The 26,883-nt window shown below is 43.7% G+C and overlaps 1 protein-coding gene across 8 annotated transcripts in view; it reads left to right on the plus strand.

Annotated features, from left to right (window-relative positions):
- RIPOR1 (RHO family interacting cell polarization regulator 1) overlaps positions 1–26,883 on the plus strand; it is a 117,200-nt gene that overhangs the window by 63,354 nt on the left and 26,963 nt on the right. For all 8 annotated transcript variants that reach the window (XM_087971541.1, XM_087971540.1, XM_087971544.1 and 5 more), the window contains exons 2-6: positions 20,350–20,476; positions 22,343–22,495; positions 23,609–23,687; positions 24,879–24,902; positions 25,399–25,452. In XM_087971541.1, the coding sequence (XP_087827667.1) occupies positions 20,376–20,476; positions 22,343–22,495; positions 23,609–23,687; positions 24,879–24,902; positions 25,399–25,452 (411 nt within the window). In that variant the 5' untranslated portion in view covers positions 20,350–20,375. The remainder of the gene's footprint in view (positions 1–20,349; positions 20,477–22,342; positions 22,496–23,608; positions 23,688–24,878; positions 24,903–25,398; positions 25,453–26,883) is intronic.

The following is a 26,883-nucleotide window of genomic DNA, read 5'->3' on the forward strand; positions in this document are numbered from 1 at the left end:
TGCTGAACCTCTGAACTTGCAACATGTTTCTGTTTGAGTTTGCTCCATGTTGGAGAAATCTACAACTGGTTTGTAAAATTTACTTATGTTTATAAAGACATTAAATGAAGCATCAGCCATCTGTGTTGATTTTTCTGGTGCTGACTTAACGCTGCAAAACTCTGAATATGTACCACTGCCTGGTTTCCTTTTACCACTAACTCTTCCTGGTATAATTGCTGTGGGAATTGCTATCTGTTTCCTCGCGCGCGTGCAAGGACAACGGGCCTTCTGGTAGTTGTTGTTTGTAACACGAGGCGAGGGACAAGGTCGAAATGTTGCCACTTCTTACCCAGAATTGTAGCAAACTTAAACTTTACAGCTTTGTATTCTCATATGGTATTTTGTGTGATGTAATGAGTTTGTAACAACACACTAACAAAAATTGCAAGCGTTAACAAAGATTGCTTCTAATAAAAGAGGGTGTCAGAGCTTGCCCTGGGCTCTCATCCCGATTTGGCTTCAAGACGACTGCCTCAGTGTCTTCATTCATGAGAGACCACCATAACTGGTGACCCCGACGTGATCATCTGCGAGGTGGTACGTCTTTGGACCATCCATACTCATCGGCTGGCATAGCCTTGGTATACCTCATCCCTGATTCGATCGCAGGCGATCGCCGTGGATCCCTTCGTGAGTATGGGTGGAGGATTCTCTCAGGACCAGAAATTGCACATTGAGGAACTAAGAGAATCAACCAAACGAAATTTTTCCTTTTTAAAAGAGGGGCTCTCTTGAAAAACCCCTCAGTAAAGCCTCTTTAGACACTTCCGAAATGATGGCTGCAGCTATCACCAGAGGTAATAAACCATCTGGTAATTGTTACAATTGTGGGAAGCCTGGTCATTTTAAATCACAATGTCGAGCCCGGCGGGGGCAGCAAAGCCCTCCGCCAGCAGAGATGCTCGACAGTAGAGGGCCGCAGCTAGCCCCTCTCCCAAGGCTGCCCATATACCATCCACTGTGTATGAATTATCAATGGCAGAAGATGTGTTCATATCCTTTCCCCATCTCTGTCAGCACACCTCTGTGGTTCCCGATCTGCTCTATCCTTCCTCAAAACTCTCAGCCTCTCTCTCTTTTTTTAACAAACTTTGTTAATTTTTAAAGACATGCAGAACATGGATACACAGAAACACAAAACATAAAAGCATAAAAATCTCTTTTCTGAAAGTTGCTTAGTCCCAGGTCAAAACTCTTGGTACAGACACAGATTCAGATTCATGTTCATTTTGCATACCATTGGCATTTTGCATACCATTGGCATTTTGCATACCATTGGCATCTTATTGGCATTTTCAATTTTCTACATAGCTTCTCCTCTCTTTTGAATTTTCTCAGTTTTATTTTGTTTATCTCCTCTCAATTCGAATCATAGTTTGTTATTCTTTGTTCTATTTCCAGTTTCTTCTTTGAAGAAAAACTTCTCCTGTGCACTGAATGGAGTGTGATGCCTTTAACTCTTTCCCCTATATTTGTAATACTTAATATAGAACACATAATTTGCACTGGGATTCTATCTGGTGCATTCTGAAATTGTGCAGTATTGTTATTCATTAGTGTTGATGTTCATTTGTGTCTTGAACATTTGGTGCATTGCTTTTCAGTTAAACCACATCACATATTATAGATCATTATTTCATTGCAGTGTTCCCCCTTCTCCTACTTCAGATCTCTCATTTCACAAAAGGTTTCGCTGGGATAACATAGTCTAATCATTGATGTTGACAATCATTTATGTCTTAAACATTTTACCCCTTTCGGTTAGATATCATGCCTTTGTGGAAACACTTATGCTTTCCGGGATTGTTTTCCCCCACATCCCATGTCTTAAATCATTGTTTCATTACAGTACTCCTTTTCTTGGCAAAGGTTTCACTAGATTATACTGAGTGTTTTGTCACATTTTGAATTGCATGTTGTTTCCAGTTTTCTATGGTTATTTCTGGATGCAGGTGTAGAAGTGCGGTCTTGTGTGCCTTTCTGGAATCCCTTTTTCAGTGGAATTTGTCTATTGTCTCTGGAGAACTTTTGCTTAAGGCCTCTCATCTCTCTTCCTTTCTCCCTTGCTTCTTCTTCTCCTTGTAAAATATTGGAAAAGAGTGCCTAGGACACCTTTCCCTTCTTGCTTTTCTTTTTAAATTTTGATATACAAGTTTCAGTCCATCCACACGTGATGCCATTGTGTAGACATCCCTCGTACAATTACAACAATATTTAGGGGCTATTAATTGGACCCGTCCCTATTTTGGCATCACTACACACATGCTCAACCCCTGTTTGATGTGTTAAAGGGAGGAACCACTCCAGGGGATAAAATTACCATTACAGATCATCAATTAAAAATCACCCAGGACATATAGCACATTATGCAGAAAAGGTGGGTCAACCGATGTCACAACAATGCTCCTATTTCCTTAATCTTGCTCAATACGCCCCCTCCTTACCTACTGCTGTATTAACCCAAAAGTCTCAGCACACTAGCAACCTCCTTATCTTAGAATGGATACATCTTCCTCAACACTCCTAAAAAATCTCTTAGTCTGTTAAAACTGGTTGTTGAAAATGCAAATGAGGATTGAAAGAGGATTCTGCAGCCTCTATCTGCCCGAGGGGGCTTCCCTCTCGGACTATCTAAAGGCTTGCAGAATCGTGGGAACTGAGGACCATGATTGTTTGTTGCAAGTAGGTGGATGGGTCAAGCAGGGTTGAAGAAGGAAAGAGAAATCAGGATTTGCAGTCATGATAGGAGCAGGGGAGGTCATAAAAGGGCTCCCTCCCTTCCTTCATGGTCTGCGCAGAAATGTGAGTTGTTAGGATTGGAAACCTGAGGAAAAAGAGAAAGATGAGTTGGGAAACTGAGAAGGGGTGAAAGTGGTTTCTGTGAATGCAAAGTATGTTTGAAAGTAAACAAGAAAGTAGCAAGGAAAAAGAAATGGGAGGGCAACCCCTGATGGGCTGGCCTTTCCAGAGAACACAGATTGATTTCATCGAAGTACTAACTCCATACGCATAAAATGCTTTCAACTACTGCCTATCCTTCACTTCATTCTCTGTCTCTAAAAATCTTCTCTCTCTTTTTGTTACATTGCAACACCTTGTTGCACAGCACCAGCACCCGCTCTTTGTAGCACACATTCGCAGCCACCAACCCTTCCCAGGAATTCTCCAGGAAGGCAATGATATGGCTGATGCGGCAGCTGCAACCGCAGACAGCGCCATCTCTTGCATGATTCTTTCACAACAAACACCCTGGGACAGTCATAGTTATTTTCATCAAAATAAAAAAGCCTTGGCCAGACAGTTTAAATTCAAATTTAAAAATGTCACAGGGTTGCCAGGACTCCAGAATGCATTGAATGTTTGCTTGTTTACTCTTAACTTCCTCAATGAGTCTGGATCCCCCCATGCACAGCAGCATCACGTCATTTCGCTTCTTCGCCTCATCCTGAACCCAGACCAATGGTATCAGCTTCCAGATCCTCAGTGGAAAGGTCCTGCTGAACTTATAACCTGGGGACGAGTGCGCTGCTGTTTCCTACAACAACAACACCATCTGGGTCCCTGGACGACACGTAAGGCCTTTTCTACCCAAACCAGCCTTGCCTACATCAACATCATGAAGCTGCCCACTGCATTCATCATTTGCTTCCTGGGTTTCCACATCATTCCTGCCAATACAACAGCCACCCCATCCTCCTGCGATGCCTGCATCAAAACTACTCACAGCGGAACGAAGACCCAGTCCACCCTGATCTATCATACTTTGAAACCTGAGTGCAACTCCACGACGGTCTCCCCTTGTCTGCATAACAACACTCAATATGCACGATGCTACACCAAACAAGGTATCCAATGCTACGAACCAAAGGCTGTGGGGCCCATCACCGCCTCACTGTATGTCTATGCCTACAAAGGAGGATCCAGCTCTGACCTTGCCTCAATGTTCTCTACCAGTCAAGCAAAAAATGGGTACATTGCCCATAATGTCACTCGGGGGTTACCAACACTTTTGTGTGTTTTGATGCTTGCTTTGCCATCAACAAAGGCCAAGGTCCTAACGACGCTGCAGGAGTCACCTGCAGCTCACACAGCTGGCAAAGATCTTATCTACAGGAAAAGAAATATCTCTTCCAAAAGGTGTCCGGGACTAATGTGGGGGCCACCACTGTTTACAACTACTGATACACCCCACCTATTGACTCTGCTCAAGTAAGAGGCCCTCAAAATATTAATATCACTGTTAAATCAAGCTCTACTTCATGTACCACTGACAAATGTAATCCTATTTGCTTGTACACTCACTTACCTGAAACAAGGGGTACCATACCCCCACATATATATGCTCAATAGAATTATAAGGTTGCAAGCTGTATTAGAAATTATAACCAATGAAACTGCTCTTGCTTTGAAAACATTAGCTAAAGAAAGTGCATTGTCTAGAACATATATCATGCAAAATCGTTTGATCTTCTTGCCAAAGAAGGAAGAGTGTGTGGAAAATTTAATCTTAGTAATTGTTGTATTGAAATAGATGATAGTGGAAAAGTTATTCAACAAATCACTGATAGAATGATCAAGATTGCACATGTACCTGTACAAACATGGAATGGTCTTGATTTTAGAGACATGTTTGGATCCTGGTTTCCAAAATTACCTGGTTTGCAAGCTATTGTAGCGCTTATTGGTATGATTGCTGCAGGATGTATTATATTGCCTTGTGTATTACCTATCTTTGTACGCACTATTTCTAACAGTTTATCCCTTTTGGCTGAGAAAAAAGCCACTGCACAGGTAATGGCTCTCTGGAATCAACAAATAACTAACACATATGAACCACTGCCATCCGAAGACGAAATGGGAGAGCCAACCTGTGATGACCCAGACGAGGACAAGATGTTTGTGATGGTCGAAGAAGTCACGAACGCCATGGATAACATCAGCATACACAGCACTCTTGCCTACGCGCCTAACAAAGGCTGCTGTTGGAACTAAAACACTCCCTGTCTTTTAAAAAAGAAAAACAGAGGAGATGTGGGAATTGCTATCTGTTTCCTCGCGCGCGTGCAAGGACAACGGGCCTTCTGGTAGTTGTTTGTAACACGAGGCGAGGACAAGGTCGAAATGTTGCCACTTCTTACCCAGAATTGTAGCAAACTTAAACTTTACAGCTTTGTATTCTCATATGGTATTTTGTGTGATGTAATGAGTTTGTAACAACACACTAACAAAAATTGCAAACGTTAACAAAGATTGCTTCTAATAAAAGAGGGTGTCAGAGCTTGCCCTGGGCTCTCATCCCGATTTGGCTTCAAGACGACTGCCTCAGTGTCTTCATTCATGAGAGACCACCATAATTGCTTTCTTCAGTGAATCCCCCCATGCCTGACATGGCCAAAATAAGTGAGATGGCAGTTTTGTGATTTTTGCCCTCTGCTGATAGGTCTGCTGTTATGTGCTCCAGTACACTTACTTGTTAGTCACCTTAGGAATTGGTAACTACTTCCTCTGGACTTTGGAGTTTCACTGCAGGTAGATAGAATCTCTTGATTCAACTATCTCCACCCTTAAGCGCTCTCTGGCCCAGATGGCAGTGCTCTCCTTTTTAATAAATGAGTGACAGTTTGAGAAAGGAGCATGCAGCACAGAAAGGTGTGCTCCTGATCCAAAATGATTTTCCCTTGTACCTTTTGGAACTTAAGGATTCCTTGCAAAACCAGGGGAAAGGGATTCAAGCCCTTGGTTTGAAATGCAAAAAAAGTGTTTAATCCTTGTGGCTACAGGCCACCCTCTCAAAATCCTAAAAATATGCAGTTGGTGCCAGCCACTTCAGAGATCTTGGAAGTACAGTTTGACAGATGATGATGATGTTCTAAGTGGTGTGTGTTTGCGTGCATGCACTGTGCATATTATTGACTCATCTGGTTGGATATCTGGCAATGACGCCTGTATATGTTTGATAATCATGACTAAAATTACACGGGTGCATTTTCCTAAAATGCTAGACAATTAAATTGTCCGGAGAGTTATGACAGCGCAGAGAAAACAATGGACCTTGCTTGCTTTCTAACTGTTATAACCTGGGGGTACGTGTACTTTTATTTTTTTATTTATTTGATTTATCAATCGCTTACAAGATAATAGGTATAAGCAGTAAACATGAGTAAGAATACAGGAAATAGGTATGGATAAGTGAGGACAATAGGACAGAGATGGTAGGCACGATTGGGCACTTATGCACACCCCTTACAGACCTCTTAGGAACGGGGTGAGTTCAGTAGTGGATAGTTTGAGGTTAAAGAAGTGGGGGTTAGAGGATGTAATAACAGAGTCAGGTAGTGCATTCCAGGCATTGACCACTTCTCTAAAATCATGCTAAAGAGCCTTTCCAGCCTCGCTCATCATGGGTCATTTTGGGAAATCGGAGATACTGTGGATGGCAGTATTATCGTGGTAATCTTTGCACTGGGAGATGGGACGTTGCGATGCAGATCCTTAAAAAGCATCGGCTGTTGTGCAGAGGAGCCCTTCAGGTGTCCCTGCAGCTGGAGAAGTTTTTACATGTTGTTCTCATTTTACGGAAAGAGAGGAAACTCAACATTGAGCAAAGCAAGGATTCCACAACTGAACAGGGACCGGTGTTCCGCTTTCTCCACTCCCAGATGGTTGACCTTGGGACTGTGAAGTGCCTGCAGGAAGACGATTCCTTCAAGACGAGTTTCAGCAAACCAACAGAGCTGGAAGAAGGGGGTGTAACTTAAGCTTGGTGCGGCAGGAAAAACACACATCGCAGGCGCCTTCGCTCTGCCGGCCTCCTGTTGACGCCCCAACTTCCTGCTATTGTTCAGCTTGCTTGCAAGGACTCAGCCAGGCAAGAGGAAGAGAGAGGCCCTTCTATAAATAAAAAAAACCCCTCATCTACCCTCTGCTAAAAGGGAGATCAGCCTTTCCTCCCAACCCATTCCCTTGTGTCATTCTCAACACACACCCCTCAAGGTTGGTGAGCTCAGGAGCCCGTTTTTGCTGGCAGAGCGCTTAAGCCACCACAGTCTCCCCTGACATGAATACGTCAAGCTGGCCATGCCCACTCCTGACCCCTGAGGTCAAACACAACCCTGATAACGCCCTCAATGAAATCGAGTTTGACACCCCTGTACCACGGTCAACCCGGTGTCTTCCTTTATAGTGTCCAGCCAATAAGTATTAGGGCGTCCTCTCCTTTTTCCACCAATCCCTCCCAGTATGGTTAACTTTTCAAATGAGTCAGCTCGCATGACATGACCAAAGTATGGCAGCCACTGTTTGGCGATCTTGGCTTCAAGGGATGTTTTTTAGTGAGGTTCGGTCTAGGACTTCTTTCTTCGTTGTTTTTGCAAGTCCATGAGATGCGTAACCATCACCTCCAGCACCACAGTTCAAAGGCATCCACCCTTCTCCTATCAGCCTTTTCCAGAGTTCGGGTTTCGTAGCCGTAAATAGCAATTGGGAAAAAAAGATATTGTGTGAATTAATCTGCATTTGGCTGTGAGGCTGATGTCTTTATTCTTCCAGATGTTATTCATGCCAGACTTCATTGCAGTTCTTCCAAATGCCTTCTGATCTCGGGGCTGCAGTCACCACTTTCGGTCAATCGATTTGATTTAGTCTGCTATGCCCACTGCTGGTCTTTCTCTTCTGGCTTCTGGAGTTCTTGTTTCTGATGTAGCCTTGGGGTATACATCTAAAAAGCAGGCAAGCTGGCAACTCAAGTGAAAAAAAAAATCCTCTTCTCAGCCATGTATGTTCAGTGGTGAGTCCTGCCATGCCAGGGATAGGATTCAACCAGTGTAACAATCGGTTCGGTGAGCGCACACTTTCTATGCGCGCACAGCATTTGCAACTCACCTTTTGCTGCAAGCCCTGTGTGTAAAACAGCTGATGCATGGAAATCCACTTTGCTGCACGAATCAGTTGAGCTGGAAAACCCGGAAATAAAGCGCAGACTAGAGCCAAGGCAGGCAGGCAGGCCCAACAGCTGATCGTCAGAGCGAATTGATTCACTCACAGCTGATATTCGGAGCTACCGGTTCGCCCGAACTGGGCTGAACCAGGAGAATTCCACCCCTGCTGCCATGGTATCCCATTAGGTTAGGCGTCTGGTCAATCACTGTTATTCCTATCTTTTTTTTAAAAAAAAAGTTGAAAGCAAAGAAGGTTTGCACCTGCGGCTGACTACAGGTTCAGCAAATGTTTTACGGTGCATGCAGAGAATGTGTTAGTGGTGTTGAATGCCTTTTCCCAGGTAAGAGAGTCCCGGGACAAAATTCACTGAGTTCACAACTTGTGTCGTAAATGATAGCACCTTCTTTTTCGAAGCCACCATGCCAGCAGTTCATGTTCATAGCACATCATCTCCCTACATCTTCTTCTCCAGCTGTTTGTTCTTGAAGGAGAAAGCTCGGCATTTTTTAGCACATTGCTCCAGGAGAAATCAGGGCTCCTTCAAAAAACAACCTTGACCTTAAAAACAGAAATACTCTGCAGAAATGAAGGCAGTCAATTTGCTTCAGGAGCAAACAAAGATCGGCATATTGCAACTAAAAAGAAAACTCCAACTATTTAACCAGCAAAGTTAATCCCTGTCATTCCTTCAGACCCTGTGACACCGGCTTTCAAGATTTCCATCCAGCCGACTACAATAATCTTGGCCTGAGAACTCAAATTGCACTCTAGAGTCTTCGTGGGAAAGTCAGGGACCTGATTTGTATAGATAACTTGTTATTGCTGGTACTAAGTAGTCCATGTAACTGCAAAGATCAGCTTCTGTAGAGTCTATCAATCAATCCAAACCTACTTTGACGTTTTTTGGGGGTGGGGTTGGCATGCACCCATTTAAAGCAACCACTACCTTTATGCATTTTTTAAAAGAATGCAGCTATGGTGTGTATAAAGCTCAGAGGTAATAATTTACAAAGATGAAGTTGGAGCTGGTGCTTTGCAGATGGTTATTTTACTGATACTGTAAATCTATGAAATAAGAACATGATAGGCTTTACTCCAAGATACTTGGAGATACACTGAGATGGGCTTGGTCTATAAAGACTTAGTAAGACCACACCTAGAATTCTGCATCCAGTTTTGGTCACCACACTATAAAAAAGATGTTAAGACTCTAGAAAGAGTGCAGAGAAGAGCAACCAGGTTGATTAGGGGACTGGAGACTAAAACATACAATGAACAGTTGCGAGAACTGGGCTTGGCTAGTCTAGTGAAGAGAAGGACCAGGGGAGACATGACAGCAGTCTTCCAATATCTGAGGGGCTGCCACAGAGAAGAAGGGGTCGAGCTATTTTCTAAAGTGCCTGTAGGCCAGACAAGGAATAATGGATGGAAATGAACAAGGAGAAATTCAACCTGGAAATAAGGAGAAATTTTCTGACATTGAGAACAATCAACCGATGGAACAGAAGTTGCCTTTGGAAGTTGTGGGAGCGCCATCACTTGAGACTTTCAAGAAGAGTTTGGACTCCTATTTGTCAGAAATGGTATAGGGTCTCCCGCTTGGGCAGGGGGTTGGACTAGATGACCTACAAGATCCCTTCCAACTCTGTTAATATGTATCTGTATCAGGTTGATCATCCCTGCTCTGTTCATTCATCCCTTCTTCTCTGTTCATTCATCCTTCTTTCTTTTCTCTCTAGCTTCCCATTTCTCCTTCTTGGTGTCCATAAAAGATAGACATGTTGGCTCACGTTTCCTTCGCTAGCATTGAAAATAACTCCATACTTTTCTACAGCCTACGTGTGAAACCCCCAGAGGACTCACAAGGGAAGCCCCTGGGTGTGGATGGAAAGACAGCTCAGGACTTGCCCTCCCATTTGTCCAGGATTTCTTTAGCCTATTCTTCTCTCGGACCACATTTCCCTCGTTTGCCTCCCACCCTTCGCCACCACCCCCACCCCTTAAAAAGAGGGAAAAAATCCCTGGATGATTCATGCCAGTCTTTGATTAAATCAGGGTTAGTGACTCATTGGACTTAGTAAAAAAAAAAAAAAACTACAGTTTTTTCCCCCCCCGCAAACAATTGCCTTCGACAATCTATTCAAGCAGCTAAACTTGGAGTGAGCAAAGAAGCAGGCTAAATTAGTATAAATACCATCTTAATCAGCTTTCCCCTCTCTTCCTTCTGTGAGTAGTGCCAGCCATTGGGAGGTTTTCCTTATTCCCCTCTGAGGTTTGTTTAGGATGCTTCGAAGCCCTCAGTTAATTCTCAGGATGAGGGGATGTGCAGTTGGCTTGAGATAGACTGCCACTTTCAGCTGAAGATAGGATCGTATTTTGATTCCTCTCATAGGCGGGTTCGTTTAAGAAAAGTCTTTCATTGCCCAAACTCATGTTCCATTGCTGAAACGCTGGTAGGAATATCTAGGAAAATTTATTCTTTGTCTTTTTGCTTGCCTTGATTGTTTCTTACAGCTCATATTGGTCTCTAAAAACCTTTCTCCTTTGTAATTGTTCCTATAAATATCTAAGCAATTTATTTTTTGGGCAGACTGATAGTTATAGGTAAAACTTATAGATAAGTCCCAGTGGTGCGATTCAAATTTTTTTACTACCAGTTCTGTGAATGTGGCTTGGTGGGTGTGGCAGGGGAAAGTTACTACAAGATCCCCATTCCCTCCCCACCCCACTAACCTGCTTTCCAGCTCCGTTCTCCTGTGCAGGGCAACAAAAGAAGACCTAGCCAATCAGCTGGGACTCAATGGGAGGCAGAGAATAGATGGGTCGGGGCCAGTCAGAGGTGGGATTTGCCGGTTCTCCGAACTACTCAAAATGTCCGCTACCGGTTCTCCAGAACCTGCTGAATACCACCGCTGATAAGTCCGCTTTCTGCATTAAACCATGGTTTGCTTTATAGTTGGCTGGGTTCACATGGCACGGTAAACCATAAACCATTATTTACCAGCCTTGGATGGTAGGTGAAAATCTAAGAAACTCCACTGTGGTTTAGCTTTCGTGTGGTTGTCGAGTTCTAAATGCGCTTGAATTGTATTCCTTTCCAGTCAAATGTTTGTTGGTGGTTATGCAATATTAAAAACAACAAACACATTTTCTTGAGAAAAAAAAGAAGAAGAAGAAAAAAGAGACAGCAAGTCTTGAAATCAAAGGTGTGGGTTTTTTAAATTTTGCTTTATGTTTTCACAGTTCGGCCTCAAATTGCTTGGGTGGTTTTTCTCCCAGCCCAGCCTGGAGTAGCAATTAATTCACGGGCTGATTGAGTGTCAGCAAATATAGATAGCTTGCTGGTTTGACTGCATTCATCTGAAGATATACTGCCTCTTGCGCCTTCTGAAGTTTTGTTTGCACATCTTTTGAAACATCTTGTGTGTGTGTGTGTGTGTGTGTGTGTGCGGGGGTGTGTGTGGGTGGGTGTGTTTTTAGCTTGAGCAGGCTTGGGGGTTTGCATCAACTTAATTAAAATTGAAGCCACAATGTTGTCAGGAAGAGTGGAGCAAGGGCAGAGCCTTTTTCAGCAGATAAAAATCTATGTGCCTCCTTTGGTGGTAAGAGAGAAGCAATGAGAATTCAGAACCATGGTTCAGCTAGCAGTCCAAATGGGGAAAATACTACAATATAGGTAGCCCTTGATTTACGACGCCAATTGAGCCCAAAATTTCTGTTGCTAAGCGAGACATTCGAGTTTTGTCCCATTTTACGACCAGAGTTACTAAGTGAATAGTTGCGGTTCTTAAATTAGTAACACGGTTTTTAGCTGAACCTGGCTTCCCCATGGACTTTGCTTGTCATACGGTTGCAAAAGGGGAATCAAAATGGCCCCAGGGACACGGCTACCGTCATAAATATGAACCAGTTCAGATGCCAAGCATCTGAATTTTGATTGCGTGATCATGTAATATATATAAAGTTAATATTGTATGGCAGGGAAAGAAACGATGTGTGGAATCTGATAGAAAAATAATATAGTATATGATAACAGATAATAGTGATTATATTATTATTAGAATTGTACAAGTTGTTGAATGAAAATAGAGTGGAAATTAAGACGTGTGTATTATAATCAACTAGAAAGGGACTTTGTTTTAAAAAGTGGCATAATTAAAAAAGGGGGATAAATAATGGATAATATAAATCAATATGAATTTATGAATGACTAGTTGAATGATATAAATTTGTTAAACATTGCAAATATGACCATTAATGTAGCATTTATAACAAAAGAAGCAATGTTAAGAATATAGAGATTGACATAAAATAATATATGGGAATATTGAATGATAAAGATTGCTAATATGTATTAATTTCAAACTAGATAAGAACGTTTAATAGCACCAATAGGAAACTATTGCCACGTTTGTAGTTAAAATGTAAAATAACCTGGAACCACACTGTTCACACAATGATGTGTTTGTAGAAATAAATAAAAAATTGTATTTAAAATAAATAAATAAACATGAACCAGTGGCCAAGCATCCAAATATTTGATCATGGGGATGCCACAACGTCCATAAGCCTGAGAAAATGATCATAAGTCTCTGTTTTTGTAACTCAATAAATGGTTGGAAGTCAAGGACTACCCGTGTTTGACACCCAATTATCCAAAAAAAAAAAAATCTTCATGTATTTATCTTCTCTCTCCAAAGAGTCACTCCTTCCTCCTTTCCTTTATTCTGGGTTGAACCTGGGGCTGCTTCTAATCTAAACCTCTGGTTGCTAAACAACTGGAAAGGCTCAGTTTTATAAAATGGAGAGAGCAAAATGGCCAGGCCCACATCTCATTCCCGCCCTCTTATTAAGGGAAGGGTGGGAGATTGATTTCATTCTTCATAAATTCCAATAAAGGAGCACAGGGTGGAGATATCATGTTTCTTTACCTTCCCTCCCTTCCATCTCTACATTATTCAGCAACACTTGGACCAAATATTTTTTATCTTCATCTTTGTTTTCTCTCCTTTTTAAAAAATTCTTTGACCCTGTTTGTAACTGGATAGATTTCAGGGGGTGAAATCCCCAAGGGAAACCCTCCCCACCAGGGACAATAAAAGCAAATATAAAGGAAACAATTCCAGTCAACCAGACCCCAGAGCTCTGTTGACATGGTGTGGGATTTGAACCTGCTTCTGAAAAGCTCAAATGGGATGGAGATGACCGTGTTTCCAGAAGGTCTCTTGTCCAACCTGAGCTCCATGAAACTTTTCAAGGAAGGAGGGATGCTCAACAGGGCCTTTCCAGGTGTTTGGAAATTAAATTCTGGCAAGGCATTCTGCGACCTGGTCTGTATGGGCCTTTAGAGGTAATCAGTGCAGAAAAATTGGTGTTACTCCACAATGACAAGATTTTCCCATCAACTTCTGGTAGCTGCAGATTCCTCCAAAGGCAGTCCCATGTATTTTAATACAATTTTATTTCAGTTTTCCACATATTAAAAACATCTTTTTTTTAGTGAACAGCATGATTCCAGGTTATCACATTTCCATACAAACATGACTATAATTTCATACTCATCTTTCACATTTAATTTCATATCTTACCATTACTTTACGTATTTTGTATTATTTTTATCAGATACTTTCCTCCAGCTTATTTTATATATTTTTTCAATTCATGACTTAACCTATTTTCTTAAACTTTAAATAACTCTCCTATCTTTATGCTCATTATGCTTTATACTTTTATCTGTCAAGTTTGCAATTTCATCGCATATTTTTATTTCGTCATTCCAAAAATTCCATTTCAGTTCAAACATTTCAGACAAGTTTCCCCCACCATTACCAATTAAGAGTGTGCCACCCCTATAGCTTATATATCATTTAATTAATCCCCAAAGGCAGTCCTATGTACGGGGGTCCTACATGGTCTAAAGCAGTGGCCCCCATCCTTTTTGGCACCAGGGAGCCGTTTCATGGAAGGCAATTTTCCCACGGATCAGGGCGGGGCGAAATGAGCATGCAACCCAAGTTCCTCGCATGAGCAATTTACAGAGGGATTCATACTCCTAGGAGAATTTAATGCCTGATGATCTGAGGATGTGAGCTGAGCTGGTGATTCTAGCGCTGGGGAGCAGCTCCATATACAGGCGGTCCTGGACTTAATGACCACAGTTGAGCCCAACATTTCTGTTGCTAAGAGAAACTTATGTGTTAAGTGAGTTTTGCTCCATTTTACGACCTTTCTTGCCAGTGTTGGTAAGTGAATTGTTGCTGTTGTTAAGTTAGTAACAGTGTTGTTAAGTGAATCTAGCTTCCCCATTGCTTGTCAGGAGGTTGCAAAAGCAGATCACATGACCCCAGGACACTGCGGCCGTCGTAAATGCAAAACCAGTCACCAAGCATCTGAATTTTGATCATGTAGCCATACTTTATTTTATACTTCATTGCCATTGTATGTGGCAGGGGTGGGATTCTACCTGGTTGGACCAGTTCTATAGAACCGGTTGTTACGATTCTGTGCAGTTCGGAGAACTGGCAAATCGCGTCACTGGCTGGTTCCGCCCCGCCCACTCACTCTTTACCTGCCATACACACTATCCAACTTGCTTGCTTGCTTGTACCTTTGGTAAGTTGCTATTTTTCCTCCCCCCACACCCCCACCATCAGCTGTTCCGACTACCAGCTGTGCCAGGAGATTTAGATTAGCTAGAAAGCAGGAAATCATTGGATTTCTTGCTTTCTAGCTAATCTAAAAGCAGAGCTGAACCTTCCTTAAGGACTGAAGCTTCTATTTTTCAGTGCAGACTCAGGTAGCAGATTGCAGAAAGATAGAACTCTGAGTGAATCTGTGATTCTGTGAACAACTCAATCTGCCTGCCTGCTTTGCCTGATTTTGGGTAAAAGTTGCTCTTTTTTTAATAATATTTTTTTACAATATTTACCTACAGCCGTGCCCAGCAGTCACGTGACCGCCAAGCCGTGCCCAGTCAGCAAGCCACTCACACCCACAAATTAGGCCAAGCCCACAGAACCGGTTGTTAAGAAATTTGAATCCCAACCCTGTATACACAGTATACCCATACAATGAAATTCACATAACACCCAGAGACCAGGCCCAACATGCACACACACATGACAGTCCCCAAACTCACCCGCAGCTGCCAAACTCGCCACCCCCTAAAAACACACAAGCATCCACACAACAGACCAAGTAAGACTGTCCGACAGCCCACTGATGGTGGTCCTTAAGTTCATTGTTAAGTGCATTTATAGCTCTGGGATAAAAACTGTTCAGAAAATGTGTGGTCTGAGTTTTAAGTGTTCTGTATCTTCTGCCAGAAGACCATGGGCATGCTGCAACGGTCATAAGTGTGAAAAACGGTCATCAGTCACTTTTTTCAGTGCTGCTATAACTTATGACATTTTTTCCACACTTATGACCATTGCAACTTCGGTCACTACATGAACTGTTGCAAGTCGAGGACTACCTGTAGACATGAAACTTGGTTCACTTGCCTGTGGGTCACCTCCAGCTGTCAGCCCAGTTCCTTCCTAACAGGCCATGGACTAGTACTGGTCTGTGACCCAGGGGCTGCGGATCTAAAGGGGATGATGATCAGGGTATGAGCTGCTTTTGCCAAGGTATCCTGATACAAGAAGGCTTGTAGCTAGCATTTTCTGAACTTTAAACATTAAAGAAAGATGTAGAAATCCTCGTGGTCCAAAGGAATCTACCCCACTCCTCTGAAACTTAGTTTTAGCAAACTACAATGCTGTTGCTTTACTCACCTGCCTCTTAGTCAGCCTGTCAGGAGGACCTCCTGGCCTTCCACACCTCTGCTGTTGACAGTACCAGTTGCTGATTATCTATGAAATGCTAGGAATGTACAAGTGGAGCCCAGCCCTGGACAGAAAGCACCAGGAGGCCTCTTCCTTACCCAGTGGTATGCATACTGTAGGTTCAGAAATGGGAAAGTGTCTTTCCCCACTGAATTTGAAGAGCGCGGTAAAACCTAGAGCCTCACCTCCTTGAGATTGAGGTCCTACAACATCTTAGGGACTCCGAGGATCTTACAGGTATTTTCATTGCCCAGGTAATTCTTTGGAATTTACAGCTACTTAAATAGAATAAAAAGCAGGGAGGAAATTGAATAATGGAATTACTAGGTATGTTTAACTGATAACGGTGGTAGGCATTTGGAGAGAGTTTTGAAAGGTTGAAAATAAGCATCGAAGGGTCATGAATGAATGTGAAATTATGCATTGAGAGATACTATTAATTTTGCCTATAATAAAATGTATGATATATTGATGCCACGCTATTAATGTATTGTTGTGATATAGGCAGATTGAAATTAAAAAAATGGGGGGGGGGGGAATTTACAGCTACTTCCTTGTACTTTCACACGCTTGGTTGACCACGCTGGGGCCCGTAAAGGCTGAATGTAAGAAAGCGGGTTTCTCTGCTTGCTACCTGTTGTACAAAGCAAAATCTTCCAGCACCTAGAGCAGACCAGCGGATGGCATTGTGCAGGCTTTGTAGTATTTTCATTCTAACCCATAGCCTCTGAAGACCAGTTGGAATTAGCGTGGTGGTGGGAAATAGGAGAGGTGGGGATAAAGGAGAACAGTTTGGAGAATCAAGGCACAATTTGCTGAGTGATCTAATTAAAGGGCCTACTAGAAAGTCGTTTGTCAACCCTGCTAGGAACTGCTGCTCCTTCTTAATTGTTTAATTGTTGCACTTGTGACCCAACACTGTTTCACAGCTCTGATTAAACCAAGAAGGAGGTTGTGTTGGCTCACAAATTCTGTAGGGCCTTGTTTTCCGTGGGTGGAGGGGTGGGGGGGCTAGCATACCGGTGGCCCCATCTCTCCTAGATTGGCATGTGGTAGCTGAGATGTTTGTGGAAAAAAGTGTATTTGGCTGGTTACTGGTTAACTTGGTTTGAACGTCGTTCAAATCCTATGGGTCAGTGGGGGTTAAGTAGGAAGAAGGCAGATCTTCTGTGTGGCTTGCTGTGTCTTCATTTCCTTTTATCAGCCAGGAAGGTGTTATTCAGGTGTCCAAAGCTCTGGACCAGAAGTAAATTATCTTTGGTGTTGGTTGTGGGCCATTTGCTCTGTTATCTGGGTGTTTCCCTCCTCCTATCAGTCAGTATTTTTTTTTTAAAAAAAGAGCTAGATTCAGAACAATTTCATGTAATCCATCTCTTTGAATAGGCCACGATTTTGATTGCTTGATACAATAGAAACCCTTGTTCTTAGAGCATTGCCACCTTCCCAGGTCGCACTCTGGACTGGAAGACACACTGACTTTCGTCTTCGGTTGCTCCCTTTCCAAATTATCTTTATTTCGAAAGCGGGGTGCATTTTCTGGAATGAATGGACTTCTTTATGTATCTGTTTTCTTTCTCACTTTGGAAAAAGGAAATATTTTGAGATTTGTCCTTTGTAGAACACCTTCCCTTCTTAATGCCATGATCTCATTGAAGAGCCCAATAAGGATGTTAAACCTATAGCCGGGTTTTTCCACTGTTTCTGTCTTTCTCTCTCTGGCAAAGAACCAGCATAATCGAAACAAACAACTGGTAGGGAAAGGGAAGTCAGTAGAAAACAATGAAACAATATTCTGGACAGAAGCAAAACAGAAACATTCAGTAGAAAAACACTGGATCTGTTGTCTGCTTAGTAAAACAAGTGATACAGAAAGCAGCAGTATTGAGCTGAAACAAATACAGTTTTAAGCAAACATCTCGATGGATACATGTAGGAAATACATAAAGTAAATCTGACTTGTCTATAATTAGACTCGATTTACAGGTTATACTTGATATGAAACTGTAGCAATATTACTTCCTGTTGTGTCATCGGTGTACTTTAGTCTGTTCCTAAACATGCACCATCAATCATCATTGCGGCTCAAGCTAATGTGGCATCATGCGATGCTCTGTTTTTATTCTGCCTTTCGTTTCATGCCATTGGGCAAGGGTGTTCTCACTGGACTGCTTGCTTTGTGCAAGGCTGAATGTGCGTTTGTAAGTTTTGTACACTCACAATACCGGTTGTCAACAGAATCTGGCCTTTTAAACTTCGGGTAGCTTTTTTTATTTTGGAAACTTAAAATAGAAACCGAAAGGATGTCTCGTGCTTGGAAGTGAAAAATGGCATTCCTTTGCAGATTAGAGAATGGACCAAGCACTGAAATAGAAGAATTTGGGTATCCAATAAAGGCATTCCTTGACTTACAACCATCCGGCTAGCTAGTGACAATTGGAAGTTACAATGGCACTTTAAAAAAAGCTCGCAGTTACAACTGTCATAATTTCTCCACGGTCACGTGATCAAAATTCAGGCAACCAGTGCGTATTTATGACGGTTGCGGTGTGCTGAGGTCACGGGATCCCCATTTACAACCAATGTCAATGGGGAAGGGGGGAGGAAAGTCCAATTCGCTTGACTGCATGGTTCACTTAACAACTTCCCTGATTCGCTTAACAACCATGGCAAAAAAAAAGTCATAAAATTGGGCACCCTTCCCTTAACAAAGCTTGGCCATGGGAATTCTGTGGCCGTAAATCAAGGACTGCCTGAAAGCCGGTGGATGGAGCGCTGGGTCTTATTTTCGTCTGTCTTTGCTTCTTGGCAAGCTCAGCTCCACCCAGCCGATAAGGGCGGAACTCTCCCGGCCGAGAAACGGTGATTATAAATATTGATGGGAAAATAATGGAGTGCTTTTGGCCTCTTCCTTGTTCCTGACTCATTTGTTCAATCTAAAATTTGCTGGACCGCAGGAGGTGTCTGAGGATATGTTTATAGAGACGGGTTGGGGTGTTTCCTTGGCTCAATGGGTCGTAACATGCCTGTTGCTCTCCTCATCCAGGGGGGGGTTGAAGTCTCCCGCTTGCCTGGTTTTTCACTCTTGGGTGGTGTCATGCTCCTATCAGAGTCTGAATCCGAGGAGGAAGCCAAATAGCTGACAGGGAGCCAGGAGTGTGGCTCCATTGGCTGTGGAGGAGGCTGGGGAAGGGCAAAGTCCGGCTGGGCAGAAAAGGGGAGAGATAGAACAAGGGAGAGGGAGTTCAGAGGAAGAACCAGGCCTGCCCCCTCTTCATCCTAGGCAGAAGCAGAGAAGAGAGCAACGTGGGTTGTGTGGCTTATGGGGGGAGGAAAGGGCCCTGATTCCCTTCATTAGCCACAACTATTCACTTAACCGACATGGCGAGAAAAATTTCAAAAAGGGGCAAAAGTCACTTAAACAAATTTCTCACTGAGCAAGATAAATTCTGGGCTCAATTGCGGTCGTACGTCGAGGACTGCCTGTACGTGTAAATGGCTGCCTACCTAATTCTGGGCATAGCATTACAATTTACAGGTAGTCCTCAATTTACGACCGCAATTGGAACCAGAATTTCCATTCCTAAGTAAGGCGGGTTGTTAAGAGAGCCAGGCTTAGTTTTCTGCCTTTTTTTTAAACCATGGTTGTTAAATGAACCACTGCTGATATTCATCACACGGTCGTTAAGCAAATCTGGCTTCCCCCATCAACTTCGCTTACCAGAAACTAGCTGGGGAGATCCCAAACGGTGATCACACATGACCCTAGAATGCTGCAACCATCATAAATGCATGGCAGTTGTCACAAGCACCCAGATCTTATGGTTGTGAGGATGCTGCAACGGTCATAAGGGTGAGGACCAGTTGTAAGTTGTTGGGTTTTTTCCCAGTGCTGGTGTAACTTTAAACAGTGGCTGCGTGAATGCTTGTTAGTTGAGGTCTACCTTTAGTTCGTTTTGGGCAGTTTCAGTTGGCTGTCAAGGATTAATGAGTCACGGTGGCGCAGTGGTTAGAGTGCCGTACTGCAGGCTACTTCTGCTGCCTGCCGGCTGCCTGCAGTTCAAATCTCACCAGGCTCAAGGTTGACTCAGCCTTCCATCCTTCCCAGGTGGGTGAAATGAGGACCCAGATTGTTGGGGGCATGACTCTGTAAACCACTTAGAGAGGGCAGTAAAGCACAGTGAAGAGAGAATAATAAGTCTTAAGTACTAATGCTATTGTACATCCATCTATCCATCCATTCATGATGAGCAGTGGTTAGAATGCAGTATTGTAGGCTAACTCTGCCAACTGCCAGCAGTTCAATCCTGACCAGCTCAATGTTGACTCAGCCTTCTATCCTTCCGAGGTTGGTAAAATGAGATGGTTGGGGGCAAGAGAGGCTGACTCTGTAAACCGCTTAGGGGAGGGCTGTAAAACACTGTGAAGCGGTATATAAGTCTTAAATGGCTATTGCTATTAACCTAAACTCCCACGTATGAAAAAAGCTGGAGAATGTTGTGACCGATTTGCAAGCTCAACTCAATCTTCCTGGTTTGTTTTGTAGGGAGTCCTTCCCGGTGGAATTCCACGATGTCCCTCTCTGTACGACCCCAGCGGCGCAGTCTGGTGGTCAGGATCAATAGGAGCCAGTCATTTGCAGGAGTCAACTCCTCCCAGGACAAACCTTTCAGGTAGGCTTAGCAAAAATTGTCTCTGGGCAACGGAAATAATCAGGGAAGCTTCTGATTTCCTGCATGGTTCCTAGTGGCGAATTGCACCAAGAAAGCCCTGGGGAGGGTAATATCACTTTATAACGTCTTGGGAAGGCCACACCTAGAGTACTGCATCCACTTTTGGTCACCACGGTGTAAAAAAGATGCTGAGACTCTAGAAAGAGTGCAGAGAACAGCAACAGAGATGATTAGGGGGCTGGAGGCTACAACATATAAAGAACGGTTGCTGGAACTGGGTGTGTGTCTAGTGTGATGAAAAGAAGGACTAGGACAGACATGATAGCAGTCTTCCAATATCTCAGGGGCTGCCCCAAAGAAGAAGGAGTCAAGCTATTCTCCAAAGCACCTGAGGGTAGGATAAGAAGCAGTGGATGGAAGCTAATCAATGAGAGAAGCAATTTAGAACTTAGGAGGAATTTCCTGACAGTTACAGTTAATCAGTTGAACAACTCGCCTCCAAAAGTTGTGAATGCTCCAACACTGGACGTTTTTAAGAAGAGATTGTATAACTATTTTGTCTGAAATGGTATAGGGTTTCTTGTCTAATCAGGGGGTTAGACTAGAAGATCTGCAAGGTCCCTTCCAACTCTGTTATTCTATTCTAAGAGGTAGACATCAGATATTTTGGGACGAAACCAATGCAATTGGATAAGAAGACAGGCCAGTTTTGTAAAGGTCTGTTTGTTCTCCTCAAACACACTAAAGAACATTTTACAGGGGCCTTCCAAACTGTCTCCATAGCAATTGCAACATGATTTTCCCCGGAAAGCAACATTTATTTTAAATTTGCCCTTCACCTCTCTCTAGTTCTGTTTTTCCAAATCCTTGTTTTTTTCTCTTTCCAGCTAACGTTTATTTATTCCTCTGGGCAGGTGGGACTTTTTTCCAAAGTCCTAGAACACCTTCCTGCATCCTTTTTAATTTCGGTGAGGCCTGTTGTTGTCCGAGGGGGGAGGGGGGTCTTGGAAACAAATGCACAGTTAGATAACCTCCAATTTATTTTATTTGGGGGGGGGGAATTAATTAAAAGTCCAGTCTGGTGTGGCAGGAACGAGGATGGTGGTGGGCCCAGGTGAAAAGCTGAATATCATTCAGAGCAGGAGGATCAATGCCCTTCTTTAATCAGAAGTTAGAACCGTGCATTTAGAAGCAAATGGATACCATCGAGCCACATTTTTTTTATCACCTTGCATTTTATATATATATAGACGGAGCCGAGTTATTTAGTTTTGATCAGGGATGGCATGTTGAAATTCAGAGTCAGAATTCCTCGGTTCTCTAATTCTACAACTCCATATTTGGATCTCACATTTTTCAGAGCACCAAAGGGGCTTCAAAGCAATATCTCAAAGATTTTTTCAACATCTTTTTTATAATGTGACCAAAACTGGATGCAGTATTCTAGGTGTGATTTTACTAAGGCTTTACAGAGTGGTCTTGATCTTGATTGTATTCCTCTGTTAATACAATTTAGGATTGAATTGGCTTTTTTGATGGCTGCTGCACACTGCTGGCTCATATTTAGCTGGTTGTCCACTAAAACTCCAAGATCCCTCTCACGGTTATTGCTATTGAGCCTGGCTTCACCCAGTCTATACTTAGCAATGAGGTGCGTGGGAAAACATCCTTTCTTTACTGATATGTTTTTCCTGAAACATTTCTAAGGCTTTTTGGTATCACTGCAGGGGTGTGTACAGGAGCTGCTGTTTTCCCACCCAGACTACGCAGAAAACTATCCTGCATTATTAAGAATCAGCCGGCCGGCCTATTCTGTGATATCCTCTTTTGTCTGTGGGGCTTTTATCATCATTATTTTTTTGGTAGGAATTTCCCTGCGTTCAGTACACCCACTGTCTCCAGGAAGTCTGGCTCCAGGGTCAGTAGGATGTTTTCAATGTCTCATAAATCCCCTCCACCCAAGGTGCCCCAGCCAGAGAGACTCGATGAAGTGTACGAAGCACTGAAGAAAGGCCTGAGGTAAGTGTCGCTGCGGGCATCACCAAACGCTCAGCGTGTGACAGGCGGTGATACCTCTTTATCTGTTCACAAACATCTAAGCTTGCTTTTCTACTCCGTGTTGATACGTGAGGAGGTGGTGAGGAGTCACTGTGAAACCAAGTGTCTTCAGTGGGATATTGAGAAGCATTTGGGTCTAATGTAGGGGTCTCCCCATTGGGCAACCTTAAGACTTGTGGACTTCGACTCCCAGAATTCCTCAGCCAGCTACGGGAATTCTGGGAGTTCAGGTCCATAAGTCTTAAAGTTGCCGAGTTTGGAGACTTTTGATCTAGTGGTTAAAGCACCACAGGCTACAAACAGGGAGATCCTGAGTTCTAATCTTGCCTTTAGCCATGAAAGCCAGCTGGGTGAGCTTGGGCCAGTCCCTCCCTTTCAGCCCAGCTCACCTCACAGGGTTGTTGTTATGAGGAAAATAGGAAGAGAAAGGTGTAATTAGATATATTTGCTGCTTCGCATTGTTTATAAAAAGGTAAGAAAAGCAGGATATGAATTCATGAATAAATAAATACTTAAAATATTTCCCTGCAGTATTGGGCAGTGCTCTCCAAAGCTGCGGTAACAATGGAGAGTTTGATATAGTGGCTAAGGCACCAAGCTAGAAACCAGGCGATTGTGAGTTCTAGTCCCACCCAAGGCACAACTGGGTGACTTTGGGCCAGTCACACTCTCTCTCTCAGCCCTAGGAAGAGCAAAGCAGGCAAGAGCAAAGCACTTTTGAAAACTTGTCGACAAAATCGCAGGAACTTGCTTAGGTGGTTGTCAGGAAGCAACACCAACCCGAAGGCAATTCAGCTTTGTGTAAATGCAGCTGACCCCGATTCCTTCCTCCCCCCCCCACCAACCTAAAGTTCAACTTGAAGATCAAGAGTGCGGGTAGCGTGGTGGGAATCGGCTGAAAGGAAGTTTTCTGCTCTTGGCTTTTACTGCCAAGGATAACATCCTGCATGAAAAAAAACCAGGGCAAGTGCCTTGGATTGGGGAGCCGGGATGCTGCCGGCTCTAATCTTCCAAGCGATGGGGAGATCATTCTTCTTTCTCTACTCAGTCCCTTCCACCTCTCCTTCCTTGCAGCGCTTACCTGGAGGTGCACCAGCAGGAACTGGAGAAGCTGAGCACCCAGATCCGTGAATCCAAGAGGAATTCTCGCTTGGTGAGTGACGCGGTTCCTATCTGATGCTGCCAACCTCTGATGGAATGCAAAGCTGTCCTTGCAAATGGCAGAAGTTCAGTCTCCGGTCCTCAAATTTGCAGGCAGGCTGGCCTTCCAGTCACTTCCAGCGGAACAGAGGGTGATGATTTGCAGGCATTTTGTGCAGAGGATCTCCCCGATAGACACCCACAAAAATGCCTCCATGCAGATAACCGATATGTACATAGATAATGCATACACAGTATACGCTTCCCACTGCCTGTGGAAATGTCAGAGTGCTTTACTAGGTGGAACAACCTAGGAGCAATAACAGTTTGTAATAAATAGTGGTTTTATCTACCAGAGAATATATGCCAGCGATGGTGAACCTATAGCATGTGTGCCGGAAGTGGCACCCAGAGCCATTTCTGCTGGCATGTGAGCCGTAGCCCCAGATCAGGTCCACTGTGCTTGCGTGTACACCTCCCTCCAGCCAGCTGATTGTCAGGTATCTGCTGCACATGCACAGAGGTGCACAATGCACGAGGGGTCACGCATGCATGCTCAGAGGGGAGGGGCGCATGCATTGCATTATGGGTGCAGGCATGCATGTGCAGGAGCGCACCTTCGACATGCGAGGACGAGAAGGTGAGCCATCACTGATATATACTGTACATACACATACAATAGGCAGAAGTCAAACCATCAGTAAATGACAGCAGGGAAGAACACACAGCGAGAGAGTGATGCCCTAACAGGGCCTCTTCTTATTATACAGGCTCTTAAAGGGATAGTAGCTAAAAACCTTGCTGACTCATTCCCATCATTACATCAGTGCATCAGTGCATCATTGTAGCAGCTGGTCAGCTCTTAAATCACTACCCTGATACTTCCCTCTTACCACAACGTCAGGGAATGCAGCTTTAAAAAATACGCGTGGAGGAGCATGTTGTAATGCCTAATATGATGCCATGCATTCACTGTGGGGTCCTTGGTGCTCTCAAGAGCTCGGTTCTTTTCTTGCAGACGTTTCATTACCCAACTAGGGAACATCTTCTGTTTTGTGACCCAACTACTTGGATCATGAAACGTCTGCAGGAAAAGAACCAAACTCTGAGAGCATCCAGGAGTCCACAGTTCAGCCCTGAGCTGCTGTTGGCATGTAGTCAGCAGTTCTTCCAAGTTTTCTCTTCTTCTCTTTTTCTCCTTTAGGGCTTCCTCTATGACCTTGACAAGGTAAGACCTGCTGGGAAGGAAGCAGAGAACCCAAGGGACTAATGTTAGGTGGCACGGGGTGACTCCCTCTTGCATCTCGTATGTTTCTGCATGCAAAAGGTTGCCCCACCTGGTCTTTGCAGCCGTCTTCTCTCCCTGCCTTTGCCGAGCGATCTTGCTGACGTTGGTTGGTTGAGTTCATTGATTCAGTGGAAATCCTGCACCCTCCGCCCCTCTTGCCTCCCTCCCTCCCTCCCTCCCTCCCTCTCCTCTCTAGGATTTGCTGCCTCGAAACTGGTAGTGCTGGGGTTTGTTTGTTTGTTTGCTTGCTTGCTTGTTTTGGCAACTTCATAAAATTCAGTCATATGACTACAGGATGCTACTCGCTGCCGTTATTGCAGTGCACCGTGCTCTATAGTCAGACACCACTGGACAGAGTAACCTTTATCTTTCTACATTCCTTTACCAGTTGAGTTTCCAGATCCTTCACAATGGCATTTCTTTCTTATTTTCACAGCAAGTCAAGTCCATTGAGCGTTTCTTGCGCCGTTTGGAGTTTCACGCTAGCAAGGTACCTCCTGTTTCTGAATTCACCATGCCAGTAAGATTGCAGTGCCAAGAAAATCTATTTTTTTTAATTGTCTTTATAAATTATGCCTTTGTGTAAATGTTTGGCCTATTTTGCCAGAGCATCCTAAAGAGATTCGGTTGCAACTTGCCAAAGATTTCTGGCTAAGCAATTTCCCTGCTACCTGATCCTTCTTAAATAGAGATGCTAAGGTCTTTTGGTATGTAAAAATTCGGGTTCAGCTATTCAGCCATGACCTTTCCCAAGGAGAAGGAGAAGAAAAAAAATCTGAGAGCAGGACAAGAAGTAAGAGATGGAACCTTATCAAAGAGAAATCCAACCTAGAACATAAGAGGAATTTTCTATCCCTGAGAGCAGGGGTCTCCAAACTTGGCAACTTTAAGACTTGTGGACTTCAGCTCCCAGAATTCTCCAGCCAGCACGACAGCCATGTTGTGGCCCTGAAGCAGGGGTCTCCAAACTTGGCAACTTTAAGACTTGTAGACTTCAACTCCCAGAATTCTCCAGGCAGCATGACAGCCATGTTGTGGCCCTGAAGCAGGGGTCTCCAAACTTGGCAACTTTAAGACTTGTGGACTTCAACTCCCAGAATTCTCCAGCCAGCACGACAGCCATGTTGTGGCCCTGAAGCAGGGGTCTCCAAACTTGGCAACTTTAAGACTTGTAGACTTCAACTCCCAGAATTCTCCAGGCAGCATGACAGCCATGTTGTGGCCCTGAAGCAGGGGTCTCCAAACTTGGCAACTTTAAGACTTGTGGACTTCAACTCCCAGAATTCTCCAGCCAGCACGACAGCCATGTTGTGGCCCTGAAGCAGGGGTCTCCAAACTTGGCAACTTTAAGACTTGTGGACTTCAACTCCCAGAATTATCCAGGCAGCATGACAGCCATGTTGTGGCCCTGAAGCAGGGGTCTCCAAACTTGGCAACTTTAAGACTTGTGGACTTCAACTCCCAGAATTCTCCAGGCTGGAGAATTCTGAAAGTTAAAGTCCACAAGTCTTAAAGTTGGCAAGTTTGGGGACCTCTGCCTGAAAGCAATTAATCAGTGGAATGGTTTTCTCCCCAAAAGTTATGGGTACTTCATCACTGAGGATTTTTAAGAGATTGGATAGCCATTTATCCGGAATTGGTATAGAGTCTCCTATAGGGAGTTGGACAAGAAGATAACAGATAATCAGAGTTGGAAGGGACCTTATAGGTCATCTAGTCCAACCCCCCGCCCAAGCGGGAGACCCTACACCATTTCTGACAGATGGCAGTCCAATCTCTTCTTGATAGTCTCAAGTGAAGATGCTCCCACAACTTCCGAGGACAAGCTGTTCCATTGGTTGATAGTTCTCACTGTCGGAAAGTTTCTCCTTATTTCCAGGTCGAATCTCTCCTTGTTCAGTTTCCATCCATTATTCCTTGG

The sequence above is a fragment of the Notechis scutatus genome, chromosome 9 (assembly GCF_049901735.1).
Source record: "Notechis scutatus isolate UNSWTSFEM ecotype Mainland chromosome 9, rNotScu1.2, whole genome shotgun sequence".
Classification (NCBI taxonomy): Eukaryota; Metazoa; Chordata; class Lepidosauria; order Squamata; family Elapidae; genus Notechis; species Notechis scutatus.